This window comes from Ranitomeya variabilis, chromosome 1 (genome assembly GCF_051348905.1).
Source record: "Ranitomeya variabilis isolate aRanVar5 chromosome 1, aRanVar5.hap1, whole genome shotgun sequence".
In the NCBI taxonomy this organism is placed as follows: Eukaryota; Metazoa; Chordata; class Amphibia; order Anura; family Dendrobatidae; genus Ranitomeya; species Ranitomeya variabilis.
In genome coordinates, this window is record NC_135232.1 from 1,107,058,121 (window position 1) to 1,107,084,803 (window position 26,683).

The 26,683-nt window shown below is 44.8% G+C and overlaps 1 protein-coding gene across 1 annotated transcript in view; it reads right to left on the minus strand.

Moving 5' to 3' along the window:
* Positions 1-26,683, minus strand: part of CLNK (cytokine dependent hematopoietic cell linker) — a 145,199-nt gene that overhangs the window by 16,892 nt on the left and 101,624 nt on the right. Inside the window, exon 13 of the mRNA XM_077280156.1 lies at positions 6,612-6,737. Within this exon, the coding sequence (XP_077136271.1) occupies positions 6,612-6,737 (126 nt within the window). The remainder of the gene's footprint in view (positions 1-6,611; positions 6,738-26,683) is intronic.

Here is a 26,683-nt window from a genome sequence, read left to right on the forward strand (position 1 = left end):
CAGTACAAAGACCTTTCTGCTGATCTTTTTAATCATAGACCGCTGACAGGGACAAGGGGGCATCCTCTACGTCTGGAGGAAAAAAGGTTTAAGCATAATAACAGACGCGGATTCTTTACTGTAAGAGCAGTGAGACTATGGAACTCTCTGCCGTATGATGTTGTAATGAGTGACTCATTGCTTCAATTTAAGAGGGGACTGGATACCTTTCTGGAAAAGTATAATATTACAGGGTATATATATTAGATTCCTTGATAAGGCGTTGATCCAGGGAACTAGTCTGATTGCCGTATGTGGGGTCGGGAAGGAATTTTTTTCCCCATGATGGAGCTTACTCTTACCACATGGGTTTTTTTTGCCTTCCCCTGGATCAACATGTTAGGGCATGCTAGGCTATGGGTTGAACTAGATGGACTTAAAGTCTTCCTTCAACCTTAATAACTATGTAACTATGTAACTATGTAATAGCATATGTATCTGTGTCTGGACTAAGTCAAGGATCTATTCGTGTCAAGTTTCCTCAAGAATAACTGTGCTTCATAGACTTTGTTTGTTTGCATCTACCTCTGAAGTTTCCTATTGACTGCTAAGCTGCGTTTATTATTTGCACCAAGTGTTGTGGACTTGAGTTTCTCTCTGCATCTGCTTGAATCACCGTGTGATAATATAGACTTTACCACTTATAAAACTGTGTCCTGTTGTCTTGTTCCACGCAAAGAGTCTCCTGAATTATCCCCTATAATTATTACAGGATAATCTAGCCATAAAAAAAAAAGGAGACTGCTGAACAATGACTGCAGAAAGCAGATTAGAGCAGGTGTTTTCCATAATTAGATCACTGCAGAAAGATGTGGAAGGTCTGCAAAAGAAGTTTGGAAGCTTTGAACACAATCAACAAGTGTTTGGCCAAACTTTGCAGGACTTGAGCAATCGCATGGCAGCCCTGGAAAACAAACTTGCTGGCACAGAGTCCCAGTATGGACGGGCTTTTCAGGACATAAGCACGCAAATAGCTGCACAAGTGACTTTACCCTCTGGGCAACCGCCACCAGCTAGCCCACCTAAGTTGCCCCCATTCAGATTTAATGGTGATCACGACAAATTTCGTGGCTTTGTGAATCAATGTATGCTATATTTTGATGTGCATGCTGACCATTTTCCTACTGATAGATCCAAAGTATTGTGTGTAATAATGCTACTGACCTCACGAGCGCTCGCCTGGGCGTATCCGATGATTGAGTCTCGTGACCCACGGTTAAATGACTTGGATGATTTCTTGGCTGCTATGGCATTAATGTTTGATGACCCTAATCACCGTGCAACTGCTGAATCTGCTTTGTTGTCTTTATGCCAGGCTAAACATTCTGTTATTGAGTATGCCACTGAATTCAGGAGATTAGCGGTAGATACCAATTGGGACAGTTATGCACAATTGCCTATTTTTAAAAGGGGTCTGTCTAGTATTATAAAAGATGAACTAGCTTGCTCAGAGTCACCACAAGAACTAGAGACATTTATACAGCATTGTGTGCGCATAGACATTCGCCTTACTGAGCGTAGGCAGGAGAAATTTGCTGCATATAACCGTATTTCTAACTTTTCCCTTCCTTCCAAAGAGCCTGCAGGTAAAACATCTCGGGAAGTGGAGGAGGTGCCCATACAAATTGATTCCGTTCAGAGACGCGAGATCAATGAGCGCCGGGAGCATCGCCTTCGTGAAAGTCTATGTTTCTACTGCGGCCAGTCTGACCACTTCTTGATCAATTGTCCTAAGTGTCCTAGACGGCCTAACAAGGTGCTATCAGCAATAGGGGAGTATGACAACTGTGATGATGAATCTTGACATCCCTGAATGTAGCCTGCCTTTAAACGCTGTATTCCATTCACTTTCTATGTCTTCACCCCCCAAGGAGCTGAAGGAAAAGAACTCACTGTTCTCTCCCTATTAAGATCCTGTGTTCAGGACAGTGGATTTCCAGTGCAGCTATGATTGACTCTGGTGCAGGTGGCAATTTCATGGATATCGCATTTGCCAAGGAACATGGTATTAAAATTCAGCAAAGAGCCTCTCCAATTACCATGGAAATAGTGGATGGGTCACCTTTAATCTCTGGGCCTGTGGATCAGGAGACCGTACCCCTTGAAATTTTGTTGGAGCCTAATCATCAGGAGCAACTTTCTTTCTTGCTAATTTCTTCTCCTCATTTTCCTGTGATTTTAGGCATTCCTTGTTTGCATTCTCAGAACCCAATTATCAACTGGGAGACAAAGGACATTATCTTTCCAACAAGGAGCAACACAGCGTTAACAGAAGCTGTCCCTGAGTCCACGGCTACGGAACCACATGTAAAGATATCTTCTTTACCTCCAGCATATAAAGAGTTCTCTGACCTCTGTGACAAGAAGAATGCAGATCAACTTCCTCCACACAGGCATTATGACTCTTCCATTGAGTTGCTTCCTGGGGCAGATATTCATTTTGGTCACGTATACCCTTTGGTGGCACCTGAGCTTCAAGCCTTAAAGGAGTATATTGATGAAAATCTGGCCAAAGGCTTCATACGTCCTTCTTCCTCACCAGCAGGGGCACCCATTTTTTTTGTAAAGAAGAAGGATGGGACACTGAGACCCTGTGTTGACTATCGGGAACTCAATAAGGAAACGGTTACCCTTTGCCTCTGATTCCCGAATTACTGGAAAGAGTCCGCCATGCTAAGGTGTTCTCTAAGCTGGATCTTCATGGGGCTTCATGGGGCCATAATTTGGTGCATATTCATCCAGGGGATGAGTGGAAGACAGCATTCAGATGCCGGTATGGACACTTTGAATCTCTTGTGATTTGTTGGACCAGTTTGTGGTGATCTATTTGGACGATATACTAATCTTTTCTGACTCTCTACAGGAGCATGAAGAACATGTCAAAACTGTTTTAAGACATCTAAAAGAGAACCAACTGTATATCAAGCCGGAGAAATGCGAGTTCCATCGTTCTGAGATACAGTTCTTGGGTTATATCATCTCTCCCCAGGGGCTGAACATGGAATCTGGTAAGATTCAGGCTATCCTTGACTGGCCGGCACCCAAGAATGTTAAGGAGGTCCAACGTTTTATTGGTTTTGCAAATATCTACAGACTCTTCAATCTAAATTTTTCTGATATTGTCCGTCCCATTACTTCCTTGACAAAGAAGGAAAAGCCCTTTAAGTGGTCATCACAGGCTCAAGAAGCTTTTGATCGGCTGAAGATCTGTTTCACATCAGCACCACTGTTGATACACCCAGATCCAACACATCCTTTCATTGTGGAGGTGGAAGCTTCTGATAATGCTTTGGGGGCTTTTCTCTCCCAAAGAACTGGAGAGAAGGGTCTGCTACATCCTTGTGCTTTCTTTTCCCGTAGACTAACCTCAGCAGAGAAGAATTACGACGTGGGAGACAAGGAATTGCTGGCTATTATTGCGGCTTTTAAAGAATGGAGGCATCATCTGCAAGGAGCTGCACAACAGATCATAGTGCTAACTGACCATCGCAATCTAGAGTTCCTTAGATCCGCTAGATGTCTTTCTCCTCGTCAGGCTCTTTAGAACTTATTCTTAAATCAATTTAACTTTGTTATCTCATACCATCCAGGTTCTCGTAATGGGAAGGCTGATGCTTTATCCCGAATCCATGCTGCGGATTCCGTACCTGGAGCCCCGTCCAAGACCATTCTATCTGATGCCAATTTCATCGGAGTTATCCACGATCAGGACTTGTGGAAGGAGTGCAGGGAGGCCTATGAAGGTGATGTATTTCTGGCCAACCCACCTGTGGATATTAATCTTGTCTTTTAAGGGTGGCATGTGGTTTCCGAGATTGACGTATCTATGTCCCGGAGGTCGTCCGTCTGCAGATCCTCAAGTTGGTACATGACTCCAAGTTGGCTGGTCACAGGGGGGTACAGAAGACAAGAGTTCCTGAGCCGATTCTTTTGGTGGCCAATTTGCCTGAAGGATACCAAGGACTATGTTCTCTCTTGCGAGGTATGTGCCCATTACAAGAGTCCTCATGTGGCACCTACGGGTCTTCTACAACCATTACCTGTTCCATCCCGCCCTTGGGGGTCTATATCAATGGACTTTATTGTGGAGCTGCCTACATCGGGGGGCATGAATACAATCATGGTGGTAGTTGATCGCCTGACTAAAGCTGCTTATTTTGTTCCGTGCACTGGCCTCCCCTCTGCTAAAGATACAGTGAACTTGGTTATACAGAATGTCTTTCGGTTGCATGGGGTGCCGGATGAGATTATCTCTGACCGTGGAGTGCAGTTCACTTCAAGATTCTGGAAGGGGTTTTGCTCTGCACTCAATATTAATGTCTGTCTCTCTTCTGCTTACCATCCCCAGACAAATGGTCAGACTGAGCGTACCAACCAGACGCTGGAACAATATCTAAGATGCTATGTCAGCCATCCCCAGGATGATTGGTTGGAGTTGTTGCCGTTAGCCGAATTTCCATATAATAATTCTCAGAGCGCCTCCACTAAATTTACACCTTTCTTTGCCAATCTGGGTTATCATCCGTGTATTTTACCTAGGTCTCCAATTAATTCTCCAGTTCCAGCAGTGGAGGAAAGGCTGACTGCGATGAGACAAAATCTGGAGGTTCTGAAGGAATCCCTGACCACGGCTCAAGAATGTTATAAGAGATCGGCTGATAGATTCCGTAAACCTGCACCCATGTTCAAGGTAGGAGATTCCATGTGGTTAGCAACTAAGAATCTGAAGTTAAATGTTCCTTCACAAAAACTTGGACAGAAATTCATTGTCCCTTTCAAGATCAACGGTATTGTGAGCTCTGTGGCCTGCCGGCTGAAGCTACCTAGGACAATGAAGGTACACCCAGTTTTTCATGTATCTTTACTAAAGCCTGTGTCTCCTTATACCTTCCAGGGATGTGTTGTGCCACCTCCGCAGCCTGTGGTGATTGATGGGCAAGAACAATTCGTGGTGGAGGAAATTATTGATTCCAGGATTCGCAGGAATCGGCTCCAATATCTGATAAGATGGCAGGGATATCCCCCTGAGGAAGACTCTTGGGAACCTGTGGAAAACATCAATGCCCAACAGAAGATTTCTCATTTTCATCAGAGATTCCCTGAGAAACCAGGTCCAGGATCGTCCTGAGGCCGCTTCTAAGGAGGGAGTAATGTCAGGACTCTGAACATTTTTTACCTTTTGTGCATTACTGCCCTTTTCCAACATGGCATCTTTGGTGTCATGTGCACTTGTTTTCCTGCTATAAAACTCCACCCCAGCCTTCAGTCTGTGCTAGATTATTCTGCTTTGCATCCAGCTCCTGATTACTCCCTGGCCTTGCTGGACATGTAAGCTGTTTCTGCTCTGCAATGCCTGAGACTATTAACCAGGCCTCCCTGGTTGAGCTAAGATATGATTTGAACTGCCTAATAGCATATCTATCTGTGTCTGGACTAAGTCAAGGATCTATTCGTGTCTAGTTTCCTCAAGAATAACTGTGCTTCATAGACTTTCTGTTTGTTTGCATCTACCTCTGAAGTTTCCTATTGACTGCAAAGCTGCATTTATTATTTGCACCAAGTGTTGTGGAGTTGAGTTTCTCTCTGCACCTGCTTGAATCACTGTGTGATAATATAAACTTTACCAGTTATAAAACTGTGTCCTGTTGTCTTGTTCCACGCAAAGAGTCTCCTGAATTATCCCCTATAATTATTACAATACGTGGGCTGTTATATCATATGCTGCGTGGGCTGTGCTATATACTACATGGCTGTTCTATATATTATGTGGGTCGTTTTATATACTATGTGGCTGTGCTATATACTATATGGGCTGTTATATGCTGCATGGGCTGTGCTATATACTACATGGCTTTTCTATATACTACATGGGCTGTGTTATAGAATATGAGGCTGTGCTATATACTATATGGGCTGTTATATGCTGCATGGGCTGTGCTATATACTACATGGCTTTTCTATATACTACATGGGCTGTGTTATAGAATATGAGGCTGTGCTATATACTATATGGGCTGTTACATGCTACGTGGGCTGTGTATATACTACGTGGCTGTGTTATATGCTATGTGGGCTGTTATATGCTACATGGCTGTGTTATATGCTACATGGCTGTGTTATATACTACATGGGCTGTGTTATATACTACATGGCTGTGTTATATGCGATCATGAATCGTGGTATGTGTTAAAGGGGAGGCCCGCTGAGACTCTTTCACCCGGCCCTGACAGTGTTCCTTGCCTAGATGACAGGTCACCACTGATCGATGGCAAATTCATCTTGTTGAGAAACTCAACTAAGGGTATGGCTACTTTTCTTTCAATCTTTGCATTTTAACACACTTGTAGAGTATATCTCCTGGTGTACAGTATATGTCACATGCCCATATTGTTTAATTCATTTCATGGAGGCCAAAAGAGTTTCCCTGTCATGGTAGTATGTGTCAGCACATCCTTTTTTCAAATGTATAGGAAAGGGAAATTGAAAATGTGAAATGTATGTATCTATATTCATACTCATATGTATACAAGTTTATACAGGTGGAACCTTAGTTAATGATTAACATAACTTACCATGCTGTCAGTTTTATCATTAAAGCATTGTAACTGCTGCTGGAGCCGTTCTGCCAGGCTTAGGTCCTCCACGCCGTCCTTACAACTTTGTACACTGGGATATGGCATGTGTCTTGCTTCTGTCTTCTAGTGAAATATTGAATAATGGAAATGTGACCATTTTTACATATCTCTGCATTTCAGCCAATGCTAATATTTTGTTTTTACCATTCTTAAAGAAAAAATAACTTTCATTTTAATTTTTACCAAGTTTTAAAATTCTTGAGCAGATTTATTAAAACTGTCTAATTTTTAGACCGTGTAAACATTGGCCAATACTGGATGATAAAATTGGCACATTTTTAGATTGCATAATTTGAGTTGACACCATCCAAAATTTGACATAATTTGTACCAGAAATGTGCCCCAAAATTATGCATCTCAAGCCACACCTCCCCTTCCGGTCATTTTTTACCTTTTTTCCTGCAAAAGCCCCAATCTGTTTCATAAGTACAAAAGTTATGCAAAAATATACATATTATTATGTGCCACCTAGGTTTTCATATATACATGGCAAAAGGCCTCAAATTAGTCTCTCGGTATGGACTTAACTTGGCGCCTTTGGTTACTGGGTGATGAAGCCTTCATTCCTAGCCCACTACTTATTTTGTTTTTTAATAAAGGTCTTATTATAGGTAGCTGGATTGAGACCTGCAGAGATCCGTAGCTGGTGGTTGTTCTCAAGCTGCTTGCAAACTACAGGTAGAGGATGCTGATTTTTTGTATGTATGACACACTTGGAAATAAATTCAATTTTTTCACACCGGTCTTGATGAGGGGGCAGGATGGGTGGAAGGTGCCTGATTCATTAAGAGGCGCACGTGAAGTGATGTGCACCTCCATGTTGTATATGTTGTTGTGTATGTTGTTGACTGGAGAAAGATTTATGGTGTAAGGTACACCACCATTTGCCATGAATTTGACAAGTGGAGGTCACTACTAGAGATGAGTGAATTGGATTGGGTCAGGGCTTATTCGGCAAGCGCAATAGCTTGCTGCATAAGCCCTGACCCAATCAAATTCACTCATCTCTGAGTCACTACGCACCATCACTTCCCCTGTCCTACTCCAGCTCTGTCCACTTTATCAACTGGGCAAAATGGTGTCAAAAGCCAAATGTTGGAAAATGTATATACAGCGTCGTGTTGCACAGAATGTTATGACTTTTCAAAGCTTATTACTCCAGTTTTATGCAATTAAAGCTTTGATGTATCAAGGCCATACTGTATATTTGTTTGCTGTACAGAATTGACAGTAATAAAAGCTGGAAAGGAGTTGACCTTTGGATATTTATAGTCTGTCTGTGTCTCTGTCTCTTTAACCAGTGAGTTAATCCCCACATATAGTGATTAGGATGTTGGCATAAGGATCGTTAAAGACATAGTACAGTATGCATAAAGAAACAGCACTTTTAAACAGATAGTGCACTTAAACGGAATCTGTCAGAAGGATTTAAGCCCCCCAAACAATTTATGTGCACATTTAGCTCTTTCAAAGACAAGTCCAACAGTACCTTTACATGGCCAGTCTGTACCTTTATTACTGATAAGTCAACATTTGAATTGATATACAACTGAGGCTCAAGGGTTATGGTAGATCTGAAGCCTCTGTCACACCAGCTCTATTCCCCATTAAGCACCACATCCTTGTGTTTAAATTGGGTTGAGGTGGAACTGGGAGGGAAATAGAGTTGGTCTGACAGTGCCTTCAGATCTAACATGTTGTCCCTCTTTTTAACTGGAGAACCGTAAAAGGCTTACTTTGACCTGAGGATACAGGCTGCAAAGGCAAATGCCAAGCTTTGAGCCAGGCTGGATGTTACCCTGGTCGTCTGAGCACAGAGACCCTATCCCTGGGAATATGATCCTGGAAAGCCAGCAAGATCAGAAATGTGTGATCTGTTCCACCTTGTCAATAAATAGATGCAGCCTGCAAAGCTTAATGGCAGACCAAATTGTGGAGAGAGTGGTTTGCGACCTTGCTATCTGTTCCATGCTGAACTTTTGCGGTCTTATCTGTTTGGTACCCAAGAGTCTTGTGTAATCTGACAGACTCCTGACCCATAGAATGGGGTTTGTTTATATCTATGGGATGCTAAAGACTATCCCATTGCAGTCTTAACAATGGAAACTGCATGTGGGTCTGTGAGCCATGAAGTATAGGGGTTCCTTAAAAACTTGTTGCACCAGGTTGTCATAGGTTGTGATGTTCTTTTATCCTTGAATTTGTGGGAAAACAAAGAGTTCACTGTAATGTAATTGATGTACCTGCTGAACCTGATCATATTGTGGCACTGATACAAGAGCAACCTGATAATTTTTCCTTTGCAGGTCCTATCTGGAGACTCAGATGAAAACCACCCTGAGATACAGTTTTCTTTGTGACTTGCAAATCTCCTGGGGTAAATTTGGTACAGAATAATGATGGATCCAAATCTAGTGAATGCCAAGAAGAGTATCAAAGTAATCAATGGTGTATCCCAAGAGACAGGCAATGATTTGGTATGTCCTCACATTGCAGTACATGATTAATTACTTTACAGGTTAAAGAAATCTCAAACCAAGATTATAGAGAAACTTGTTTGCCAGTCTTGTGTTTGCAAAATTGGAACTGGCTCCTTCATATACACTAAAGAGGCATCTGGGGGTACAATAAACAAGAGAACACAGTTTTCTTCTGTACATATGCAGCGCCCCCACGGCCGCAGGGCCGAGGAGTACCCGGTACTGGGCCTCTGAGTCTCTGCTCTGGGGTTGTCACGGTGGCTAGACCCGGTCCGTGACCCTGCTGAGGGGCGCGCAATGAAAAGTGTAGATAGTGGTAGTGATGCGGTGTTGCGGTGCAATGCCGGTCGCAGTAAATCACAAGGACACAGGGGTGCTGTCTCTTTACCTCTTTACTAAAGATCTCAAGTCCTCAATCCGGAATACGGTTAACCAGGCTGCGCAAGTCCGGCCGGTCCAATGGCACCTCCAGAATTCCCTTTGCAGGTGGAAATCAGTATCTACCTGCTAGCGCTTGTGTGTTGTGGTCCTCCCCTGCTGAGCTTACGGGATAGTACCCCACAACTGTTGTGTCTGTTTCTGATGTTCCCTCACAACTCGTTCGGATGATGTTCTTCTCCTCCGTCCCTCCCTGATGTTCTGGTTAGGACGGCACCCGAATGACGAGTAGGCTCGGAGCTCTTCCGGGACTCTAGAGTCGCCCCTCTCCTAGTGTGCCCCCCATGTCTTCATAGGTGATGTATGTGAGACAGCCCGCCTATGACTGACTGTCCTGCCATTGGTTTGAAGTATGGTTTGGAACTCTATACTTCCTCGGCGTTCCGGCCACCGGTAAATTGCGCCTCAGTAGGATGTTGCCTCGGTCTTACAGCACGACTCCTACTGGAATTTCTCCTTCTGTTTGATCTCGTTTCTCACTCAGCACAATAAATCTCGCTTCTGATCCTTTCTTAGGGCACCGCCGCTATCCTGAGCAGGCACGGTCCCTTGGCGTTCTTTCCAATTGCCAGGCCTCTGTCAGGATCCCACCCCTGACAGGGACCCTACCGAATCTTCCCCCACAACACCCTCTGCCACAAGGTGTTGCCTGGTTCCAACCCAGTCAGCTTTCTCTACTAACTTCCTGCCTAACCCCCAGTTTTTACCAGATTGTGAGGAGTGGCCTAATGAATAGAACCCTTAGCTCCCCCTGGAGGCCAGACTTTGAAATGTATTGGTGTATGTGATACCTGGTCAGATGAATCCCTTCAGTGCCATCAGACGTACCATAGCCCCCCTTAGTGGCGGAGCCACAGTACTGCTGCAACCAGGACTCTGGGGCGCTGCACATATATTTCTAAATCTGTAGAACCTACTCAGCAATACTTTCGCAATCTGCTAATACCACTACCTATAATTTGAGGTTCCATTTGAGCACATTGCTATGTATCTGGTAGGACTTCTTTCTAATTTCGCAAGGGTTCACCAGCCCATATTAGTGGTTCTAGACTACGTCACACATTTTCCACCTCTGTGGAGCACGTCATCCACAGTTATTGCAAGAGCACCGTTTCAAATGTTTCCAGCTAACCCAAAATAAATTATAACAGACCAGGAAACTAAAATCTATGTTGTTGCTAATGATGACAAATTTGCATACCTCAGTGTACCATTGTTGTGAACTCTATTTCTGGGCTCCCTCTTGTGGTCACAAGTGGTACTGGGTGAGTGCTGTCTTTGTGCAGGTTTGTGACTGGCATCAGCTGTCTCGTTATCTGTGGGCTGGGTTTCTATTTAAGCTCACTTGGACTCTCAGTCTATGCCTGCTGTCAATGTATTCAGTGCTATTCTGATTCCTTCTGACTACCTTGCTACCAGTCTCTTCAAGAGAAGCTAAGTTTCCGTTTTGTTCATTTTTTGATCATCAGTGTTCAATTTGTTTCTTGTCCAGCTTGCTTATATGTGATTTCCCAGCTTGCTGGTAGCTCTAGGGGGCTGAGTTTCTCCCCCCACACCATTAGTTGGTGTGGGGGTTCTTGAATTCTCAGCGTGGATATTTTGGTAGGGTTTTCCACTGACCGCACAGTTCGCTATCTGTCTTCTGCTATCTAGTATTAGCGGGCCTCATTTGCTGAATCTGTTTTCATTCCTACGTGTGTCTTTTCTCCTTACCTCACCGTTATTATTTGTTGGGGGCTTCCTATATCTTTGGGATTATTTCTCTTGAGGCAAGTGAGGTCTTGCTTTCTCTTTAGGGGTAGTCAGTTTCTCAGGCTGCGTCGAGACGTCCAGGATTTTAGGCACGTTCACCGGCTACCTTTAGTGTGTTTGGATAGGATCAGGTTTGCGGTCAGTCCAGTTACCGCCTCCCTAAAGCTTGTTCTATGTTTAGTAACTTGGCTAGTATTTCCTGTGATCCTCAGCCACTGGGATCATAACAGTACAGCAGGCCCATAATCCAGTTTTGGATTGGAAAGCTATGTCTGTGTCAAGTTGGGGTTGTCAGGGGATTCATGGCGATGTCCCTTTGGTGTCAATTGCTTCTTCCACTCCTTCTGAGGTCCTTGAGTTTTTGTCGGACTACCAGGATGTATTTGATGAGCCCAGATCCGGTGCCCTGCCTCCTCATAGGGATTGTGATTGTGCTATAAATTTGATTCCTGGTAGGGTTGAGCGACTTTTTTTAAGATCGAGTCAGGTTTTGTGAAACCCGACTTTGTCCAGAGTCGAGTCGAGTGCAGTCGGCCGATTATCGCTAAAAGTCGGGGATCGACCGAAACGCGAAACCCAATGCAAGTCAATGGGGAAGCATAGTCGGCAGTGAGTGGAGGCCAGGAAAACACCTACAGTGCCCATTTTAATGCCAAAAACATCCATTCTTGTTTCTGAAGCTTGTCAATCTTAATTAACTTTATAATAATAGTTGGGCATAGGAAATTGGGGGTCATTTGGCAAAAGTTGTGGGGGGAGTAGGGCTGGCTCAAGTTTTTTGTGGGCCCAGGAAATGCGGACTACGTCACGGCGGTGTTGCAGGGAGAGGTAAGTATTTCAACGTTGCAAGTGCTGTGATCCTGAGCAAGCAGGGGGGGCCCACTCGTTCGCATTGGCACTGGCACAGGGCCCCTCAAAGTACGGCGGTGTGTTTGCATGGCGGGGGCGCCTCCCACCAGCAGCGACACTTTTGCGTACTCTGAGGGGCCCTGTGCCAGTGACGTCGCCAACGAGTATGCCCCCCCACCTGATGAAGGAACCTGCACTTTCATCTGCACCTTCCTCTTTGTCCCTGTGTAAGGTGGTATAACATGCGGGAAGGGGAACCTTACTTTCAGCAGGGTCAGATTCTGGCTGTGTAGAGTACAAGGGGAATGTAGTGGTCTAGGTCAATGTACCAGCAGACTCATCTAGCAGTGGCTGGGCAATGGGCAGGATGAGGAGGAAACAGATATAGGGCCAAAGAATAAAGTAGGCTAAATGCAGTTCAAAATTGGTAACAGGACTAAACAGGCGGCATTTCTTTGTTCAGTGGAGTAGCAAACCCAAGAGCAGCAGACACTGTTTCAAGGGCCTAACCACACTAGTAGGCCAAATGCAGTTTAATATCTGATAGTATAGGCCGAAAGCCAGAATGAAGAGCCAGAAGGTAGAAGCTCAGCTTTATTCAGTTGAGGACAACACCAGGCAGGGGCAGACACCTTTAGTAGGCCGGAACAGCCAATTTCATTTTTAAAAATCGTAATTTGGAACATAAGGTTGAAGCACAGCTTTATTCAGTTGAGGACAACACCAGGCAGGGGCAGACACCTTTAGTAGGCCGGAACAGCCAATTTTTTAAAAAAACAGCAGTTAATAAGAGGCAGAAGGTAGAAGCACAGCTTTATTCAGTTGAGGACAAGACCAGGCAGGGGCAGACACCTTTAGTAGGCCGGAACAGCCAAGTTCATTTTTAAAAATCGTAATTTGGAACAGAAGGTTGAAGCACAGCTTTATTCAGTTGAGGACAACACCAGGCAGGGGCATACACCTTTAGTAGGCCGGAACAGCCAATTTCATTTTTAAAAATCGTAATTTGGAACAGAAGGTTGAAGCACAGCTTTATTCAGTTGAGGACAACACCAGGCAGGGGCAGACACCTTTAGTAGGCCGGAACAGCGAATTTCATTTTTAAAAATCGTAATTTGGAACAGAAGGTTGAAGCACAGCTTTATTCAGTTGAGGACAACACCAGGCAGGGGCAGACACCTTTAGTAGGCCGGAACAGCCAAGTTCATTTTTAAAAATCGTAATTTGGAACAGAAGGTTGAAGCACAGCTTTATTCAGTTGAGGACAACACCAGGCAGGGGCAGACACCTTTAGTAGGCCGGAACAGCCAAGTTCATTTTTAAAAATCGTAATTTGGAACAGAAGGTTGAAGCACAGCTTTATTCAGTTGAGGACAACACCAGGTAGGGGCAGACACCTTTAGTAGGCCGGAACAGCCAATTTTATTTTTAAAAATCGTAATTTGGAACAGAAGGTTGAAGCACAGCTTTATTCAGTTGAGGACAACACCAGGCAGGGGCAGACACCTTTAGTAGGCCGGAACAGCCAAGTTCATTTTTAAAAATCGTAATTTGGAACAGAAGGTTGAAGCACAGCTTTATTCAGTTGAGGACAACACCAGGCAGGGGCAGACACCTTTAGTAGGCCGGAACAGCCAATTTTTTAAAAAAACAGCAGTTAATAAGAGGCAGAAGGTAGAAGCACAGCTTTATTCAGTTGAGGAAAACCAGGCAGGGGCAGACACCTTTAGTAGGCCGGAACAGCCAATTTCATTTTTAAAAATCGTAATTTGGAACAGAAGGTTGAAGCACAGCTTTATTCAGTTGAGGACAACACCAGGCAGGGGCAGACACCTTTAGTAGGCCGGAACAGCCAAGTTCATTTTTAGAAATCGTAATTTGGAACAGAAGGTTGAAGCACAGCTTTATTCAGTTGAGGACAGCACCAGGCAGGGGCAGACACCTTTAGTAGGCCGGAACAGCCAATTTTTTTAAAAAACAGCAGTTAATAAGAGGCAGAAGGTAGAAGCACAGCTTTATTCAGTTGAGGACAACACCAGGCAGGGGCAGACACCTTTAGTAGGCCGGAACAGCCAAGTTCATTTTTAAAAATCGTAATTTGGAACAGAAGGTTGAAGCACAGCTTTATTCAGTTGAGGACAACACCAGGCAGGGGCAGACACCTTTAGTAGGCCGGAACAGCCAAGTTCATTTTTAAAAATCGTAATTTGGAACAGAAGGTTGAAGCACAGCTTTATTCAGTTGAGGACAACACCAGGCAGGGGCAGACACCTTTAGTAGGCCGGAACAGCCAAGTTCATTTTTAAAAATCGTAATTTGGAACAGAAGGTTGAAGCACAGCTTTATTCAGTTGAGGACAACACCAGGCAGGGGCAGACACCTTTAGTAGGCCGGAACAGCCAAGTTCATTTTTAAAAATCGTAATTTGGAACAGAAGGTTGAAGCACAGCTTTATTCAGTTGAGGACAACACCAGGCAGGGGCAGACACCTTTAGTAGGCCGGAACAGCCAAGTTCATTTTTAAAAATCGTAATTTGGAACAGAAGGTTGAAGCACAGCTTTATTCAGTTGAGGACAACACCAGGCAGGGGCAGACACCTTTAGTAGGCCGGAACAGCCAAGTTCATTTTTAAAAATCGTAATTTGGAACAGAAGGTTGAAGCACAGCTTTATTCAGTTGAGGACAACACCAGGCAGGGGCAGACACCTTTAGTAGGCCGGAACAGCCAAGTTCATTTTTAAAAATCGTAATTTGGAACAGAAGGTTGAAGCACAGCTTTATTCAGTTGAGGACAACACCAGGCAGGGGCAGACACCTTTAGTAGGCCGGAACAGCCAATTTCATTTTTAAAAATCGTAATTTGGAACAGAAGGTTGAAGCACAGCTTTATTCAGTTGAGGACAACACCAGGGAGGGGCAGACACCGTTAGTAGGCCGTAACCAAAGTTGAAGGCCAAATGCAGTTTAACCCTCCGTCACGCGCAATACATCTGACAGGCACACAGTAATTAGTTTGACTTCTCTCTCCTTGCCCACTTATCAGAAAACCCCACCCATCCTAGTTATCTCCTGAGTCCTGACTCTACAGGCTCTGTGAAACCTGATATCACAGTGACTCAGCAGACCTTCTAGTGAGCAGATATCAACACTTTGCCTTCTCAGGCACATTGTGCCTGATTTCAACACAAATTGAAAGGTTAGTATTTTCTTTTTTTATTCATCACGATTGTGTATTTAGCTTGTTTTATGAAGGATTAATGCTAAGTTAGTGTACATAAGTACTGTTTTCTTAGACAAAAGGAGGGTGGCTTCTAAGGCACATTGCGCCCTAACACATACTCTTTCTCTCTTGCTTCAGATTTTCTGCTGCAATGTCCAGAAAACAGTATGATTCATCTAAACCCCTTCATTTAGAAGAAATGAAGATTTTTTTGTTAGAAGATGATGAGGAAGAACCGGCAGTAACTGAGGATTTAGAGGAATCTAGTGACATTTCATCTGAAGATGAGGTAGCAGAATGTAACACTGATTCTGGAACAGAGCAGGATGGTGATGACACTGATACAGAGGAAACAGACACAGATCTAGCTTATTATTTGGGCAAAGATAAAAATACAAAGTGGAACAAAAAGGCACCCAAGAACAAAGAGCGCAGAGAATCCCACAATATTATTACACACCTTCCTGGAGTTATTGGAAGTGCTAGAAAAGCTAAAACTGCAGTGGAATGTTGGAGTAATCTAATTACAGATAGCATGTTGGAAACTATTGTTCGGTTCACTAACCAGTATATTGACACAATCAGAGAGCAATTCTCCAGAGAGAGGGACATCAAAAACACTGATGTGCTTGAACTCAAGGCATTTATTGGCTTGTTATACCTAGCTGGTGCTTTCACAGCAAATAGGCAAAGTGTGGCGGAGCTGTGGGGGACAGACGGTGATGGCATCGAAAAATTCAGCCTTGTGATGAATCTGAAACGATTCAAAGTCCTGATCCGTTGCCTCCGTTTCGATGATCGAAGTACCCGGACAGAACAAAAAGGTTATGACCGACTTGCACCAATTCGGGACATATTTCAACAATTTATTATGAATTTTCAAAAAAGCTATTGCCCGGGGCAAAACCTCACTATTGATGAGATGCTTCCAGTTTTCCGTGGAAGATGTGGTTTTCGGCAATATATACCATCGAAGCCAAACAAATATGGAATTAAAATTTTTGCCATGGTTGATGCAAGGATGATGTACACTATGAACATGGAAGTTTATTGTGGAAGACAGCCACCAGGTCCTTTCAATGTGAGCAACAAGCCTAGTGATGTGGTAAAGAGAATTGCTGAGCCAATGTTTGGATCTGGTCGAAATATCACTGCTGACAACTGGTTTACTGACTTTGATCTGATTGATTTTTTAAAAACGAAAAAGCTGTCATATGTGGGAACAGTTAGAAAAAACAAAAGGCAGTTGCCGCCAGATTTTCTATATACAAAAGGCAAACCACAGTATAGCACTATGTTTGGGTTCAGTAATGGAAAGATTTTAGTTTCTTACATCCCACGCGAGAGGAAAAATGTGATTTTGGTCTCTTCATTACATAATGATTACACCATTGATCCAGAGTCTGGGGAGCTAAGGAAACCAGAAATCATAACTTTTTATAATTTGACCAAAAGCGGCGTTGACACTGCTGACCAAATGTGTGGCAATTTCAATGTAAGTCGAAATACCAAACGCTGGCCGATGGTAATCTTCTTTACAATGCTGAATGTGGGTGGCATCAACTCACAAGTAATTTACCTCGGTAATGAACTTAAACAAATGCGCAGAAGAATGTAACTAAAACAATTGTCTAATGAACTGGTGAGTGGAGAGCTAAGCCTAAGAAGTACAAAGACGGTTGGAATGCCCCTTGCCCTGCAACACCGTTTGAAGAGATATCGTCCCACGGACATTCCAGGACAAACACCGACTCTACCACCTTCTAAAAGACGCAGTTGTACTACCTGCTCATTTGTATCTGGTTTCAGAAGGCTTTCTAAATATGACTGCAAAATATGTAAAGAATCAATCTGCCTTTCCCATGCAACTTTCGTCTGCCAGCCTTGCTTTTCTAAGTGTACCTGTGCTGCTTCTGCTGCAATTGAAACCACTGAAGATGAGTAGAAAATAATTAAGTAACATCTAAGTGCAATATCCTTTAAGTTTTTTGCCATAATTTAATATTTAAGCAATAGTTAAGTAAAGATAACTGGAGCCTATTTGGCGTTCCTACCGAAAAGTGGTACTTTTAGTTTTAATAAGTTTGTGCTTAATAAATGGTTTTTTTTGCATCTGATTTGGTGTAATCTCTTTTAATACATTCCTATGAAGGTCACTGACTACTTCTATAGTCCTGAAATTGAAATATGTAGCTACTATAGGTGGTTTTCTGACCTGTGCTTGTCAGGCACATTGCGCCTGAACTGACGAGAATCTATATTGCGCCTGACGGAGGGTTAATATCTGATACAATAGGCCGAAAGCCATAAGGTTGAAGCACAGCTTTATTCAGTTGCAGCTTCTTGGCAATAATATAAAGAAGACGCGACAGGACAACACTCGGTGGATGCCATATCTGTGTTTTCAACGGAAAAAAACCTTTCAGTTAACTACTTGCAGGAGAAAGTTTTTGTAGCTGGTGGACAATTTTTAAACTGTACCTGTTTTTTGTTGTATGTGTTTTTGTTTTTAATGTTAAAATGTCTGCATTTGATATCTCTCCAGTATTTTCTTTTTTATAAGCAAAATACTTCTTTTTATATTTTCTGATGTTTTATACCGGAGTGTTCCTCGGGACACGCTTATAAAGTGTCTTATATATGTGTTTCTAATGAGTCACATTATATATTTTTTGTAATTGTGGCTCTAAGAGATCTCAAAGATTTCATGGTTTGGAAATGATTGTTATGCCTTTACTGTTATATATATAAGAAAAACTGAATGGACACTTGTCAGCTCTTCTCAGGTGAAATGTTATCAAGTTCCGTCTGTTGGGCCATTATTCTAGGTCATACCCCCAGATCTGTGAACTGAGCAGTAAGGAAAATTAGCTGGTCTAAGAAGCATATCCATCTTTCCTACTTTAACACTTTCTTCATTGCTACTTAATGTGTTATATTTTAAAGCCATTGCAAGATTTTATAGAAGGAACTGATTGTAATTATCACCATAGGTATCATCACCTTTTAAGGACAGTGGGCAATCATTCAGCACTTTTTTGTAGGCATACATCCTCTCCCCAGCAACCTGTATGCATTTGACATGACATTATTTGTTCCTTTTATTGCATTACTTTCTTCATTGATTCCTTTTGCAAAATTTATATGTAGTTTTAGTGCTGGTTTTGTACTCTGAGCTTGTTGCCCTGTGCACAATATTTTAAGACAGACTGAAATGTCAAGTTTGTTCTGTCAAAAGCAGTAGTGTTTCAAAATAGATAAAAAACAACATAAAGACAACATTCTAGAGCTGCTGTTATACTTATAAAGACAGTAAAATGTGATAACAACTATTAGCAGGTCATCTTTAGTATGTAGGTTTGATGAATCGGTGAGTGGTTGTATTGTATTGTGTGTGGTATTGTTATTAGTATTGTGAATTTTATTAAAATGTTTGCCTTCTGATTCAGTGTTTACTTTTCTTAATTTCCAAAATGCATGATTTCTTTGAAGGTTGTGTCTTCTGTCTTTACACACTTCTTTCTTAACCCCTTCCCAACATGCGCCATATATGTACAGTGCTGTGGGATCATATGAGCTCACACAAAGCACCGTCACGATCAAATGTGGGTGTCAACTCAATATGAGAGGTGACGCCCTGCTAGCATTGATCGTGGGCATTTAGCCCCTCTGATGCTGCTGTCAATATGGGGAGAACTACGTCCATGCATAGACTACTGGGGTCTTAACGCCATTACTTAAGAATAAATATCCTTTGCCCTTGATATCTGAGCTCTTTGATAGACTCTGTAATGCCCCAGCCGTTTTCCAAGACTTTGTGAACGACATCTTCCGGGTGATGCTCACCACCTCGGTCGTAGTCTATCTGGATTATATTCTCATCTACTCTCCAGATATTGACTCCAATCAGAGAGATGTTTGCAAAGTGTTTGACCTCTTACGGGCAAACTGAAGTGTGTGTTTGAGCAGGAGTCTTTGCCTTTCATTGGCTATATCATCTCTGACCAGGGATTGGCTATGGATCCTGCCAAGCTACAGGCTGTAATGGACTGGCAAGAACCCCATTCTCTTAAAGCAGTGCAGCGCTTTATGGGGTTCATTAATTACTATCGCCAGTTCATCCCACACTTCTCATCTTTGGTAGCTCCATTGGTTGCCCTCACCAAGAAGGGAGCAAATCCCAAGTTGTGGTCGGAGGAGGTCTCCAAGGCCCTACTCACTATTAAGTCACACTTCGCTAGCGCTCCCATCCTACATCGCCCCGATGTAGATAAGCCATTTATAATAGAGGTGGATGCCTCATCCGTTGGTGCTGGAGCAGTCCTCTTCCAAAAGGATGCTCAAGGTCGGAAGCATCCTTGCTTCTTCTACAAGACCTTCTCACCAGCGGAGAGGAATTATTCCATCGTGGACAGGGAGTTGCTAGCCATGAAGTTGGCTTTCTCAGAGTGGAGACACCTCCTAAAGTTGTTACAGACCAAAAAAATTTTGTGTACTAACAGACAGCCCAGCGGCAAAATGCTCGCCAGGCCAGATGGTCCCTGTTCTTCTCCCGGTTCCATTTCACCCAAACTTTTTTCTCCAGGTTGAAGAACATTCGTGCCGACGCTCTCTCCCGCTCCGTAGTGTCATCAGAGGAGGAGGAGCCTTGGCTTATTGTCCCTTCTGAGAGCCTGAGAACCGTGGCTCCGGATTCACTAGAGTCTGTTCCCCCGGGCAAGACTTTTGTACCATCAAATTTGCGACCGGAGTTTCTCTGTTGGGCTCCTTTGTCCAAGGAGGGTTCACATTTCGGGATCAAGAGGACATTTGAGCTTCTGGCGAGAACATACTGGTGGCCGCTTATGGCTCGTGACGTCGGGGATAATATTCGGGCATGAGTCTCCTGCGCCAAGAATCGGTCTACTCGGCAACGGCCGGCTGGGCTACTTTACCCCCTGCCAGTGGCAGACAGGCCCTGGGAGATGGTCGGGATGGACTTCGTGGTGGGCTTACTTAAGTGTCGTAGCTGCACCCTTATCTGGGTAGTCACCGATCAAAGTACAGCGGTGTGTTTGCACGGCGGGGGCGCCTCCCACCGGTAGCAACACTTTTGCGTACTATGAGGGGCCCTGTGGCAGTGACGTCGCCAACGAGTATTCCTCCCCCCACCTGATGAAGGAACCTGCACCTTCATCTGCACCTTCCTCTTTGTCCCCGTGTAAGGTGGTATTTTATGCGGGAAGGGGGACCTGACTTTCAGCAGGGTCACAATCTTGCACTGTAGCGTGCACGGGGAATGTTGCATTATGGGTCAATGTACCAGCAGACTCATCTATCACTGGCTGGGCAATGGGCAGGATGAGGGGGAAACAGATATGGGCCCAAAGAATAAAGTGGGCTAAATGCAGTTCAAAATTGGTAACAGGACTAAACAGGCGGCATTGCTTTGTTCAGTGGAGTAGCAAACCCAAGAGCAGCAGACACTGTTTCAAGGGCCTAACCACACTAGTAGGCCAAATGCAGTTTAATATCTGCTACTATAGGCCAAAAGCCTAAAGACTGAAGCTCAGCTTTATACAGTTGAGGACAACACCAGGGAGGGGCAGAAACCGTTAGTAGGCCCTAAACATTTTGTTTTTTAAACAAAACACCAGTTAATGAGAGGCAGAAGGTTGAAGCTCAGCTGTATTCAATTGAGGGCAACACCAGGGAGGGGCAGAAACCGTTAGTAGGCCCTAAACACCATTTTGTTTTTTAAACAAAACACCAGTTAATGAGAGGCAGAAGGTTGAAGCTCAGCTGTATTCAGTTGAGGGCAACACCAGGGAGGGGCAGAAACCGTTAGTAGGCCCTAAACACCATTTTGTTTTTTAAACAAAACACCAGTTAATGAGAGGCAGAAGGTTGAAGCTCAGCTGTATTCAGTTGAGGGCAACACCAGGGAGGGGCAGAAACCGTTAGTAGGCCCTAAACACCATTTTTTTTAAAAAAAAAACAGCAGTAAATGAGAGGCAGAAGGTAGAAGATCAGCTTCATTCATTTGAGGACAACTTGAATTAGGGACTGCAGACAGGCTTCCTAGGCCTAAAATACCTAAAAATAGGCTCATGGCAGTTTTACGTCGGTTACATGGATACACAGACAGCTTGGTGGTCAGTGGAGGAGTATTTAAAGTAGGGACCGCAGACAGGCTATCAAAGGCCTAAAATAACAAACAATAGGCTCATGGCAGTTTTACATCGGTTACATGGATACACAGGCAGCTTGGTGGTCAGTGGAGGAGTATTTAAAGTAGGGACCGCAGACAGGCTATCAAAGGCCTAAAATAACAAACAATAGGCTCATGGCAGTTTTACATCGGTTACATGGATACACAGGCAGCTTGGTGGTCAGTGGAGGAGTATTTAAAGAAGGGACCGCAGACAGGCTATCAAAGGCCTAAAATAACAAAACATAGGCTCATGGCAGTTTTACATCGGTTACATGGATACACAGGCAGCTTGGTGGTCAGTGGAGGAGTATTTAAAGAAGGGACCGCAGACAGGCTATCAAAGGCCTAAAATAACAAAACATAGGCTCATGGCAATTTTACATCGGTTACATGGATACACAGGCAGCTTGGTGGTCAGTGGAGGAGTATTTAAAGTAGGGACCGCAGACAGGCTATCAAAGGCCTAAAATAACAAACAATAGGCTCATGGCAGTTTTACATCGGTTACATGGATACACAGGCAGCTTGGTGGTCAGTGGAGGAGTATTTAAAGTAGGGACCGCAGACAGGCTATCAAAGGCCTAAAATAACAAACAATAGGCTCATGGCTAGTGTTGAGCATTCCGATACCGCAAGTATCGGGTATCGGCCGATACTTGCGGTATCGGAATTCCGATACCGGGATTCCGATACTTGCCGCGTATCGGATACCGGAATCGGAAGTTCTAAGATTCAAAAAGCAGAAATTCAGCCAATGAGATTGATTCCAAGTGTGGGCACATCCTGTTTAGCATGGAGGGCATGAAACTACTGGCAAGGCTGTGATTGGCTGGTGTAATGATGTCATGATGCAGTTTAAAAGTCGCTGGCGCCATTTTGCGATCACTCTGCTGTGAATTCAGTTAGTGACAGGACGCTGTTTGCTGACTGAGGGACAGTTTAGAGATAGCGATTTGCTTCTTTGTGCTTTCCAAAGGCTAATTTAGCAACCGCTGTGTTCACCTACTATTCACCTTGCTTTTGCCTTGTAGCGCTGTTTTCACAGCGATCTGCAGGGTCTGTGTGTGTGTGTGTGTGAGTGCAGCCCAGTCTCCAGTCTGAGTGCAGCCACATAGGCCATCCATAGTTGGTTGTATTCAGTTCAGGGAGGGTGGTTCATTGCCTCATACTGTTCCTTTTTTTTTTTTTTTTCCCAAGTAGTGTAGTCTGCTGCTAATTTATTCAAAAAAATCCTATTAGTGTCTTTCCACCCGTCTCCAGCTAATTTGTGGAAAAACACTACATAGGATAAAGTAGAGGAGGGTTTTTGGGCCTTGCAGCGCCGTTTACGGCTGTCTGCACGGTCTCCGTGTGACTGCAGCTCGCCCTGTAATCTGTGAGCAGCTGTAGCCTGGTTGTCTCCAGCTCAGGGTTTTTCACTGCGTCATACCGCCAAATCAATTTTCTTTTTTTTCAAAGTAGTGTAGTCTGCTGCTAATTAATTTTAAAAAATCCTATTAGTGTCTTTCCACCCGTCTCCAGCTAATTTGTGGAAAAACACTACATAGGATAAAGTAGAGGAGGGTTTTTGGGCCTTGCAGCGCCGTTTACGGCTGTCTGCACGGTCTCCGTGTGACTGCAGCTCGCCCTGTAATCTGTGAGCAGCTGTAGCCTGGTTGTCTCCAGCTCAGGGTTTTTCACTGCGTCATACCGCCAAATCAATTTTCTTTTTTTTCAAAGTAGTGTAGTCTGCTGCTAATTAATTTAAAAAAATCCTATTAGTGTCTTTCCACCCGTCTCCAGCTAATTTGTGGAAAAACACTACATAGGATAAAGTAGAGGAGGGTTTTTGGGCCTTGCAGCGCCGTTTACGGCTGTCTGCACGGTCTCCGTGTGACTGCAGCTCGCCCTGTAATCTGTGAGCAGCTATAGCCTGGTTGTCTCCAGCTCAGGGTTTTTCACTGCGTCATACTGCCAAATCAATTTTCTTTTTTTTCAAAGTAGTGTAGTCTGCTGCTAATTAATTAAAAAAAATCCTATTAGTGTCTTTCCACCCGTCTCCAGCTAATTTGTGGAAAAACACTACATAGGATAAAGTAGAGGAGGGTTTTTGGGCCTTGCAGCGCCGTTTACGGCTGTCTGCACGGTCTCCGTGTGACTGCAGCTCGCCCTGTAATCTGTGAGCAGCTATAGCCTGGTTGTCTCCAGCTCAGGGTTTTTCACTGCGTCATACCGCCAAATCAATTTTCTTTTTTTTCCAAATAGTGTAGTCTGCTGCTAATTTATTCAAAAAAATCCTATTAGTGTCTTTCCACCCGTCTCCAGCTAATTTGTGGAAAAACACTACATAGGATAAAGTAGAGGAGGGTTTTTGGGCCTTGTAGCGCCGTTTACGTCTGTCTGCACGGTCTCCGTGTGACTGCAGCTCTATCTGTTGTCAGTTCAGCCCCAAAAAAATAAATAAATAATAAAGTTCACCAAACACACCAGTTACACCACTTTACATTTCTGTAGGCCACATTAGCTCATATTAAAGTCTAGTCCACACTTTAGATAATTAGTGCTTCTTATACCTGTTAGGAGGAGTTGCTCAGGAATAAGCACACAAATCCGTTAGTACTTTTCTGCTTATCTTTATCAGTCAACCAAGATGAAGAAGGCAGTGAGTAAGGCACGGGGGCGTGGGAGCCGTCGCGGAGCAGGGAGGGGACGTGGGGATTCTGTGCCTGCTGCGGGCACCGGTGACTCATCAGCACCCACTTTCACCAGGCAACAGTCGTTCATGCGAAGCTTTGTGTCTGAGCGCCGTACACCGCTGCTGCGTGAAGAACAAATTGAAGCTGTTGTCGGATGGATGGCAGCTAATGCATCAACTTCCATTAGTGCCACATCCTCTCAGACACAGAGCACTGGAGAGCAGCCATCTGTCTCTTCACCACCTGCCAAATTGCCCAGGCAGACAGAGAGCCCAGGACAGGAGCCGTCTCTACTTCTGTTCTCTGAATCTCTTGGCTTGGAAACAGGGGGCCAGCCAAGCAGCATTGGAGAAATGGAAGAAGAGGCAGGGTGCAGTGATGCCCAACAGCTTTTTCTGTCTTCCTCTGAAGAGGCGGGTGGGCCAGTGGCTCCGGTCACCACATCGCAGGCCGCATCAGCTGATGATGACACTCAGGTGCCACTTACTGGTGCGTGCTCTGCTGCTGAGACTACCCAGGAGGAGCAGTTGGGGGCAGAGGGTAGTGTAGATGATGAGGTCCTCGACCCATCTTGGCGTGAGGGACAGGAAGGTGGTGGGAGCAGCTCTGAGGAAGAGATTCCCCGTACGGCCCAAAGAGGGAGAGGGAGGGGGAAGACTGCGGATCCTGCAGCCTCCGCTTTGGCACCCGTTAGGAGCATGTCTCTTCCAAAAGCCAAAAAGGGCGCTCCCAAGACTTGCAGTGCCTGGTCCTTTTTTGACACAGTTGCAGATGACATTTGCTATGTCAGATGCAACGTGTGTCATCAAAAAGTCAAAAGAGGGAAAAATGTCAGCAACCTCAATACCTCCAACATGTGGAAACATGTGCGCAACAGGCACCCGGCGGAGTTAGAAAAACACACTGAAGAGGTAGGCCAACCAACAGCGGCAGCTACCACCTCTTCAGCTCGTGTTGCCTCTTCCTCTACCTCACACGCAGCTGGTTCGGCGTCCTCCCAGGATCGCCGTGGAAGAACCTCTGCCCCTGTTGTCCAGAGACCCGCTGTAATTCCACCCGCAGCGCCACTTTCCCAGTCATCCACACACTCCCAGCCCAGTCTACAGCCATCGGTAGTACAGGCATGGGAGAAAAGGCGGCCTTTCTCGTCAAACCACCCACGAGCACAGGCTCTGACTGCAGGCATTGCCAAACTTCTGTCACTGGAAATGCTGTCATTCAGGCTGGTGGAGACTGACAGCTTCCGTGACTTGATGTCATTGGCAGTCCCACAGTACAATGTGCCCAGCCGCTTTTACTTCAGCAGGCAAGCCGTCCCTGCCCTGCAGAAGCATGTGGAGGGACACATAAAACACGCGCTACTGAACGCCGTCAGTAGCAAGGTCCACCTCACCACCGATGCGTGGACCAGTCAACATGGACAGGGGCGATACCTTTCCCTCACTGCCCATTGGGTTAATGTCGTTGAGCCGGGTACAGACCGTGCGAGTGGCGCAGGACGTGTCCTGCCCACTCCAAGGATTGCAGGAATCCATTCTGTACGCATTGACTCCTCCTCTTACACCAGTTCCTCAGAATCATCGCTGCAGGAGCCGTCACAGTCCACCTCCACATGGACCCGTGATGAACGTGTACCTGTTACGACCGACATGAGCACAGCCGTGGCCAAACGTCAACAGGCCGTCTTGAAATTAATTTTCTTGGGGAATCGTAGCCACACAGCGCAGGAGCTCTGGAATGCCATCAAGCAGGAGAGCGATGTGTGGTTTGTGCCAGCGAATCTCCAGCCAGGCATGGTAGTGTGTGATAATGGCCGAAATCTGGTGGCAGCTCTGGGCCTCGGCAACCTCACTCACATCCCATGTCTGGCACATGTGCTCAATTTGGTCGTGCAGAGCTTTTTGAGGGACTATCCGGATCTTGATGCACTGCTGCACAAGGTCCGCCTAGAGTGTGCTCACTTGCGGCGTTCCAGCACGGCAAAAGCGCGCATTGCGGCTCTGCAGCGCCGACACCGCCTGCCGGAACATCGCATCATATGTGACCTACCTACCAGGTGGAATTCCACGTTACATATGTTGGAGCGGTTGTGTGAGCAGCAGCAAGCTGTAATGGAGTACCAGCTGCTTCAGGCGCAAAAAAGTCGCAGTCAGCGCCGTACAGACTTCACAACCACAGAGTGGGCCACTATGAATGACGTCTGCCAGGTTTTGCGTCCCTTTGATTATTCCACGCGGATGGCGAGTGCAGATGATGCACTAGTCAGCATGACTGTCCCCCTTATCTGCCTGCTTGAAAAATCACTGCAAGCGCTAAGGGATGATGTTGTGGAAGAGGTGGAGGATGAGGATTCACCATTTCCATCATCTTCTGGACAGTCAGCGCCACGTGGTTCCTCACA